This window comes from Enhydra lutris, unplaced genomic scaffold (genome assembly GCF_002288905.1).
Source record: "Enhydra lutris kenyoni isolate GAN:26980312 unplaced genomic scaffold, ASM228890v2 scaffoldscaffold5, whole genome shotgun sequence".
Taxonomy (NCBI): domain Eukaryota; kingdom Metazoa; phylum Chordata; class Mammalia; order Carnivora; family Mustelidae; genus Enhydra; species Enhydra lutris.
Genome location: NW_019154089.1, coordinates 36,958,788 through 36,967,810, shown reverse-complemented (window position 1 = coordinate 36,967,810; position 9,023 = coordinate 36,958,788). Strand labels below are relative to the sequence as shown.

The 9,023-nt window shown below is 44.7% G+C and overlaps 1 protein-coding gene across 2 annotated transcripts in view; it reads left to right on the top strand.

Annotated features, from left to right (window-relative positions):
• The first annotated feature begins 231 nt into the window (after positions 1 to 231).
• Positions 232 to 9,023, top strand: part of LOC111140847 (HMG-box containing 3) — a 44,741-nt gene continuing 35,949 nt past the window's right edge. The window contains exons 1-4 of one of the 2 annotated variants that reach the window (XM_022493062.1): positions 232 to 615; positions 3,372 to 3,510; positions 4,638 to 4,812; positions 7,987 to 8,484. In XM_022493062.1, coding sequence (XP_022348770.1) covers positions 3,374 to 3,510; positions 4,638 to 4,812; positions 7,987 to 8,484 — 810 coding nt within the window. In that variant the 5' untranslated portion in view covers positions 232 to 615; positions 3,372 to 3,373. The remainder of the gene's footprint in view (positions 616 to 3,371; positions 3,511 to 4,637; positions 4,813 to 7,986; positions 8,485 to 9,023) is intronic. The other variant, XM_022493063.1, reaches the window with a different exon arrangement.

Sequence of the window (9,023 nt, the reverse complement as noted above, 5' to 3'; positions counted from 1 at the left end):
GCCGGAAACAGTCCGTCCGCCTTATCAGCCCCCTCTAAGCATTTAAGCAGTTCCTATGGGTCCGCCCCTCAACTAGGGCTGGACTGTTGCGCATGCGCAAAAGGATGCACGCAGTCACGCGCAGCCGGCCGCTTCCGGTGCGCCGCGAGGGCTGCCGGGAAGGGTCTCCCTGGCGATCTGAGGTGTGCTGCTGCTGCCGCTGCCGCCGCCGAACCGGTGCTGCGGCGACGCTCGTGTCCCTGCTGTCTTCCTCGGGCTCCCCGGGGCTTGACCCCCGGGGCCCTCGGCAGGCGTCGGTGAAGAGCCTGCGGAGCGAGCCTGTGCTCCCATACCCGCTCTCCACGACCCTATATCGCGACTCCGAGAAGGGGGAGCGAGAGGAGCTGTCGCGACTCCGCGCCGTGTGTCGCCGGGCGGGGCCGCGGGGCCGGGGCTCCTCCAGCCCCCGGGATGCGCGCGCGAGCCCTCGCCTCCACTTCCTTGTTGCCGCTGTCACGACTGGAGCCGCCTCTCGCCGACAGCGGGGAGCGCGACTGCGCCGGCCAGCCCCCTCGTCGAGCCCCAGGGCCGGGCGCCTCCGGGAATGTGAGCCGCGCGGCTTGCACGCTCCTCAGGGTAAGTCCCGCCCTCGAGCGCCTCGCTGCACTGTGCCGCGGAAATGCTGGGCGACCTCGAGCCGGATACTGCGGCTCTCTGAGCCCTGTTGTCCCTTCCACAGAGTAGGACCAGTAAGCCTTATTAGTCTTCTGCTGCCGCATTCGGTACGTTTGGGACATCTGAAACCGAGAGGGAAAGGAATTAGCCCGAAGACAAGCCGTGACCCCTAGACAAACTGTCAGAGACTATCACCCGAGGTTTTGAGGCGCATCTGATGGAACAGTGAAAGTGTCTCAAATTTGAACTACTGCCCTTAGTCCTGTTTTACAGAAGAGAAAACTGAGGCTTAGAATAAGTAGGCTGCTCAAGGTCATAGAGCTCTGTGCGGGTGCTATAAAAATGTGTAACTTAGTCGTGATTTTTTTACTTTCCACAGACCTTGGTTTTTACCTTTATATTATTCTGCCTTTTGGAGGGGGCATTGCTGAACTGAGGCCTAGGGTCTGAAAATAATCTTAGGCTTAAAATGGGGGTAGTCAAGCAAGCAAAAAACAAGGTAGTCTCTTCCTGCCCCCACCCCAAGGTAGTTGTAATGGGTCTGCTTCCTAAATTGTTTTGCTCTGGGTGCTAGAATTCTACATGTCATTTTTTACAGATGCTCTCCTGCAGTTACTGCTTATCTGCAACACTCTCAAGGGCTAAGAAGTCAATTATTAAGGGCAAAATAAATAAATAAAGCATAGTAGCCACATAGTCTTGATTTGAATTCTAGCTACCCTTACCCTGTGAAGGCACTGGCCTATTAATTACCTAACTAAGTTGTGGATTATGTTCTCTTCTTGGGTTGCACTGAGACAGGACGCAGGGTTTATTTGTTTTAATGGGAAGAGAAATCATTAGGGATGACAACAAGAAAGTACCTTAGGAATAGTGTGTTTTTAACTGGAGACTATCTTTGAAATTATAGGGGACATGTTGCTTGTCTACATTTTCTAGGGGAGGGTTTTTAGCTTTTACAACATTCTCAAAAGGTATTCTTGCCTCCCCCAGACTTAGGAGCTACTGATTTCAGCCTTTTCCTCTCATGGGAGGAACAATTGAAATTCAGGGTGTAGTATAGACTTGTCTGAGATCACATGGTTAGAGTTGAGCCTTGGAGGCAGGCCTCCTTGCTTAACAAGCAGTGCTCTTTTTCTCATTACACCTTAACCATATACCTCATAATTTGTAGAGGGAGGTTTAAATGAGATGTGAGTGGGTTTATAATACACAGATCTGCCCTGTATCTACTGCTACTCCGTCTTCCCAGAATCCCAAGTTCTTTCTCGACAGATTTTCAAGAGCAAACACAGTATATCATTTCTGTCTAATTAAATTGAAGTGGTTTCTGGAACATTTCTTCCTCCAAGGATTGAGTCTTTTGGGTAAAACTCCCAACTGAGAACGTGGCCACAAATAGGCTAACTCTTATTGAACTAGTCATTCAGGTTTTTTAATGCCTTCCTTTTCTAGGAAAAGCTGTTCATTTTCTGTTTCTTAGGCCAGGGAGCTAATGTTTGTCAGATTACTGTTTAGACCTAAGCTGTCTAGTACCATAGTCGCTAATCATATGTGGCTAATTTAAATTAATTACAATTAAACAAAACAAAGTTCGGTTCCTCTGTCATAGTAGCCATATTTCAGGTGCTTGATAGCCATATTAGAGAGTGCAGATACAGAACATTTCCATCATTGCAGAAAGGTCAGTGCTGGTTTAGAGGGTTGCTAGTGGAAATGGGGAGAGTGTCATATAAAAAAAAAGTCGGCTTTTTGAATGAAAAAAATCTTTCAAGTACCTGTTTGGGTGTGGTGGCCTTAGGCAGATCATGAAGCACTTCAGCTATAGATCTTTCATCTTTACTCATGAGGCCTGTCTTTTGTGTAGCACCTGGGCATTCTCAAATAGAGTTATATCTGTGGTATCCTTTGAGCCTTATGCTATAAATCTGTAGTAAGGTGGGTGAGACACCTGTCTTTTTTTTTTTTTTTTTAAAGATTTTTATTTATTTGACAGAGATCATGAGTAGGCAGAGAGGCAGGCAGAAAGAGAGGAGGGAAGCAGGCTCCCTGCTGAGCAGAGATTCCCAATGCCAGGCTCAATCCCAGGACCCTGAGATCATGACCTAAGCCGAAGGACACCTGTCTTTTTATATGTGAAAAAATTTGAACCTGAAGTAGCTAAAGGATCTGCTCAAAGTCACAGAAACTGGCAGGGTGTAAAGAATCTCTTACATATAAGTATTTACTGCATGTCTGAATGAATACCTGAATGAGTCAATGGAGCAGTTTGCTTAAGGTAATGAAACATGAGAGAAGGTCTGGAACCTCTGACCACTGGCCAGATTTAGTCTTTTCATCTTTTACCATATGAAATTGTTATAAAGTGGGGCTAATCTTTGAGTTGATGAATAACTATATCCCAGGAGTGAATATAAGCAAATGAGCTGTCAAAGCTAGTGGTCCTAAATTTGCTGGGTCAGAGGAATCACCTGGGGCACTTGTTAAGCATACAGATTTCCATACCCTCTGGAGATTCTGATTTAGAAGAGCTGAGGTGGAACCCTGGGATCTGTATGTTTATCAAGTACACCCAGTGCTTCTTAGGATCTGCTGAGTTTGGGAAATGACTGAACCTTGAGGCCCTGGCAGAGATAGGAGATCGTTGGATCAAGTGGCTACTGTCCTCTTTAGGAAAATAGATTCTTGAAACTTGTTTGTGTTTGACTTTCCTCTAGCCATGGATGCATCATATGATGGTACTGAGGTAACTGTCGTGATGGAGGAAATTGAGGAAGCCTACTGTTATACCTCCCCTGGGCCACCCAAGAAGAAGAAAAAGTATAAAATACATGGAGAAAAGGCCAAGAAACCCAGGTTAGCCAACGCCTTTTGGTAGCTAGCATTTATAAACACAAGCTGCTTGGAGAGCTGTGTTGAGGAAGACTTTAGGCTGCCGGCTGCATCCAGACTCATTGAGAGTGCCATATCCATTGTTGAAGTCTCTGGATGGGCAGTGTGTTGTGGGGTGAGGGAGATGGGGAATAGGAAGTTGTGGATTGATACCAGCAGTTGCTATTCCTGGCCGGATCTTGATCATGTTTTCCTGCTGCAACAGGAAATTGTACCATACAAATGGTGGAAGCTATGTACAAATGAAGTAATGTTATTTATTATTAACATTATCGATGTTTAAGCATTTAAAATAGGAAATTCATAAAAATATAGAATTGTAATAGATCAATGATAACTATAAAGATTATCCATGCTATAGCTCTAATCTCGCTCTTAACTGAATACTCTAAAACTTCTTGCTGAAGTTACCACTTTTGGGTTACTTTGGTACTTAATTTACTTCCTTTCTCAGCCCTGGGGAGGTGCTGTTGGCCAGTGAGATGACCAGAGGCTCTGTGGAGAAGTAAAGCATGTGGGTGATAACCAGACTGTGATTAGGCCCCTAAGTAACCTTTCCCCAAGAGTGGGATGGCAGTGTACTTGTTTATCTTTGCTCATACTTGCCTATAGAGCCGATCATTCCTACAGAAAAACTGGTCCAAGGAAAAGTAAGTCAGATAGGCTTTTGCTTCCAGGTTTCTGGAGGGAGAATCCTCCTGTACACCTATGGGGCTGTTATTTACGTATTCATTTATTTCTTTTTAAAAGATTTTTTTAAAGATTTTATTTGAGAGAGAGAGAATGTGTATGTGAGAGAGAGAGAGAGATCACAAGCTGGGGGGAGGGGTGGAGGGAGAAGCAGACTCCTGCTGAGCAGGGAGTGGGTTGTGAGACTCATCAGGTACAGACACTTAACTGCTTAACCAGATGCTTAACTGCTTAACTGAACCACCCAGGTGCCCTGGGCTATTATTTAAATGTTTGTTTGCTTCAGTCCCTATTTAGATAAATGCTTTGAAATGAAAAGCTAGGTTTTTGCCTCTTCACTTGCAAACCTTGACACTTCACTGGTTGAATGAGGGAAGACCTTAAGTTATTCCTTCCTTTAGGTCGGCTTACCTTCTATACTATTACGACATCTACTTGAAAGTGCAGCAGGAACTCCCCCACCTCCCTCAGTCTGAGATCAATAAGAAGATTAGTGAAAGTTGGAGGCTCCTCAGCGTGGCCGAGAGGAGTTACTACCTGGAGAAAGCCAAACTAGAGAAAGAAGGTTTGGATCCTGTAAGTAATTTTTTTCCCCAACTAATTTCTCCATTTGGTCAGTGGTAAAGGCCCTGGGAAGAGCCCATCCCGTTCTCTATTTTTCTTCTTGGAAAAACTTTGAGTTGAGTCCGTTTTATCTTTCTTAATTTAGTAGTTTATAAGGCATTTTTCCTGCACACCATCAGTTTTCACCTTACTAATTGAAAGTAATGAATATGTGTTATATTGATTGCTGTCAGTTATAATCAGCAGTTAGGCTGGTGAGTGTGGAAGTAGATACAGCTGCTTTGTATAATGTCACGTTCTTCTATTAACACTGGTGGTTGTGCACTATGCCAGAGGCAGAAGATGATGGAGGAAGACAGGCCTGAATTAAAGAATGCGTAAGGTTGTGTTCTAGATTGTGTCTGTCAGCCATTTTGTATTTCTAGTTCACAATAACAACACTGACAACTGTTAATACTGCTGGTTTTTTATTAAACTGAAATTGCTGCAGGAAAAATAACCTTGTTGTTGCAGGGTTAACCTTAACTCCTTTTTTCAATTGAAAGATTGTCTCTGATTTCTTCTTTGATAATGTAGAGCAAAGGTTTTTCAGGAATGCAGCAAGCTATGTTAGAGCAGAGAAGGTTGTGTTTTCCTAGTGGAGGCCATCTACCACTGCCATTTAGATTATTTTGCTTAGTGGCTTGGCATTTCTCTTTCTGGAAGAGTTTTGTGTTATCTAAGGTCTTCGAGATACCCGTCTGTACCCCCTCCTTTTAAAATTTTTTTAAAGGATATTTATTTGTCAGAGAACACAAGCAAAGGGAGCAGCAGGCAGAGGGAGAAGCAGGCACCTTGCTGAGCAAGGAGCCCAATACAGGACCGCATCCCAGGTCTAGGATCATAACCTTAGCCAAAGGCAGATGGTTAACTGATAGCCACCCAGGCATCCCTGTACCCCCTCCTTTAGATGATTTGTTTATAAACTGAATCTGGGAGACAGTTCCTGTGGGGAAGGGGAAGTGGAGTCTAGGAAAAGTATATATTCCCTGTGGTTTCCCCATCAATAAAATCAGCAACCTTTTTACCCCGAAACAGGAAAATTTTGCCTATTCCCAGAGTGATAATGGTTTTTAAAGCTACACACTAATGTAGGCCCTTATTAAGTCTTTTAAAACATTTTTTTAAAGATTTTATTTATTTATTTGACAGAGAGAGATCACAAGTAGGCAGAGAGGCAGGAAGAAGGGTGGGGGGAGCAGGTTCCCTGCTGAGCAGAGAGCCCGATACAGGACTCGATCCCAGGACCCTGAGATCCTGACTCGAGCTGAAAGCAGAGGCTTAACCTACTGAGGCACCCAGGCGCCTCAAAACATTTTTTAAATAAATCATCTGCAATGATTTTTTTCTTATCCATGTGGGGACTTTATATCTGCCATCCTCTCTAGAACTGCTATCAAGAACTTGAATTGATTAGCTCTGATATTAACTAGCTGTGACCCTGGAAGAATCACTTAACCTTTGAGTCTTGGTTTCCTCATTTGTAAAGTGGGAAATAATACTATCTACTCACAGCGTTTAGCGTTTAAAATAGATAATACAAGCTCTTAGCTGAGTCCTTGACATATGCTGCCTTGGTCAGTGAATACCACTCTTCAGTAGGTTAAGTGTCCAGGGGCCACATGATAAGAAAAGGTGGTATTTAAGAGCATGAGTTATCTGAATGTGCCAAGACTTAGTAAGGCTTTGGGTACTTTGTTTGACCTCTCTGAGATTGCCTGGTGTGAAGGTGAGACCCTCCTGTCTTCATACTTTGGGAGCCTGTCAGAGACCTTTTGGCAGCCTGGCTTCTCGGCAGCCCTTCCAGTCTCTTGCCACGTAGCAAGGCCCATAGTTCCAGTGTTATTCAGGTTGCCCTGGTGTCTAGGTGCCTGGATTTGTTGATTAAGTCCAGATCATTCTCTGCATTTACTGCCACTCAATCTTGTTCTAACCTGTCTGCTTCAAAGGGTGACTTGAGAATGTTATTTCTCCATTATCTCTCCAGTAAAGGCTCCATAAAGGATTTGGCCTGTCCGCTTTTATGTTTCATCTGAGTGCTGCTTTCAGCTTTCATCTGAGTGCTTCCTTTGTACCTTAAGTAGTCTCATCGACTTCTTGCTTTTGATGTATTTAAGGATCTTTTTGTAATGGACTTAGTGTTCCTTTTAAAAGGTGCATCTGAAATTATTTCCTTTTAATTTCAGCTCTCACTTTAACTGTTGACTTTGAACTTTTCTCTTTTTCTTATTAGGTAACTTGCAGTTTAATTTGAAAAAATAAAGCAAAAGTACCCTTTTCTTGGCCATGAACCGTTTTGCTTTTAGTGCCTGGTTTCCTTGCTCTTTAGAAGACCTGGTTTGGAGTCTTTACTACTTAATAATTTTGTGTTTGGGGGAAGTTTACCTCCCCGAGCTTCCATAGGAACAATAATAGTACTCAACTTAATAGTGTTGTTAATGATAAGGTCAGGAAGGTATTTTCTGAATGTTAATTTACTAGTTAGTGTTAATATTTATATTCCCCCTCTGCTGCCCCCAGTATATACAGGTTCTGTCAGATATTCCCATGCATACATACTTTCTTTCTTGTGAAGTGATCGGTTCATCCTCTGTTTTATAAGTCTGGGAGAGAAACCAGTATTATCAGAATTCTTGCTTGCTGCCTTGAGTTCCAGTTTGGCCTGTTGACTTGTATTTTATGCCTTTTGGGGTTTTATTGAACATTATACTTTCTGGTTTTTAAGTCTTTGGCTACTTTGGAATCCTGATGTTTTAGAGCTGGAAAGGAACTCGTAAATAGCTAAATTCAAATGGAGCAGCAAGACCCAAAAATTGAAAAGTATTTGCTCAAGACTGCAGATCTGAGATTCCAGCTTACCGTTTCAAATTCCAAGATCAGTGTCCTTTCCAGAGTCTGATCCCTGTTACCTGTCTCCTGTGTGACTGAGCAAGTAAGCTACTTGGGCTAAAGTGTGATTCAGAGGAGGATGACATTGCTGTTGACAGAGGCTGACCCTCTTGAAATCTTAGGTCAAGAGAGGAGTTTTTGTGGTCCCTTTTGCAGAAAACAATCCAAAAAATGAAAAAAAATTACAGACGTATGGGCATGTGGTCTCACACCATTTCTCTCTGCTTGCTTCCCCCTCCCTGGCTTCCTGGTACTCAGAACTCCAAGCTTTCTGCACTGACTGCTGTGGTTCCGGACATCCCAGGTTTTCGCAAGATCCTCCCCCGCTCAGATTACATCATCATCCCCAAGAGCAGCCTGCAGGAAGACCGCAGTTGCCCTCAGCTAGAGCTTTGTGTGGCCCAGAACCAGGTGTCCCCTAAAGGACCATCACTTGTGTCCAGCAGTGCCCCGGAGGCAGTGCCTAGCCATGCAGGCATGGCAGAGCAGTGCCTGGCTGTGGAGTCCCTAGCTGAGGAGGTGGGAGCCCTTTCCCAGCCGGGTGCCGTGCAAGAGATCGCCACCTCAGAGATCCTCAGCCAGGATGTGCTCCTGGAGGAGGCTTCCCTGGAGGTAGGGGAGAGCCACCAACCGTACCAGACAAGCCTGGTAATTGAAGAGACCTTAGTGAACGGCTCACCAGACCTCCCTGCTGGAAGCCTGGCTGTGCCCCACGCCCAGGTTGGGGAGAGCATGTCAGTGGTAACTGTCATGAGGGTAAGTGACTTTGGTACTTATGTCTCTTTTACTTCATCTGGAGTTACTACAAAGGTAGCTAGCGCCATGCAGTGGTAATTAAGAGTGCTGGTGTGGACTTCTAGTAGGACTACAGTTCTCTTGAACCTTTTTCCCTTGGGCTTGCTTACTTTAAAGTTCTCTTCAGTTTCTTAGGCCCTCTTACCAACTCTTTTTGCCCAGCACAGCCAGGACTTGCTTCACCTAAGAGAGTACATGAGGTGCAGTAACAGCATTTCAATGATACGGATTGTCCATGAATCAAAGCTAGAGTCTCTCAAGCTGTTAGGATTTTATGTTCCCTGAAGACTGTCTCAGCAAACACAATGGCACCTTGAACTGTTTAGGAGAATTTTCAAATGGTCTTCCTGGGTGCAGATTGGGTAGGAAAAAGGAAGCTCTCTTCAAGGCCAGGCTGATAGTTTTTCCAGTGGCATAAGTTCAGCTATGCCCAGTTGAGGGGAAGAGCAGTCTCAGTGATCCCACAGCCTGGTCCCCCTGGAAGCTCGGGAGCTACCACC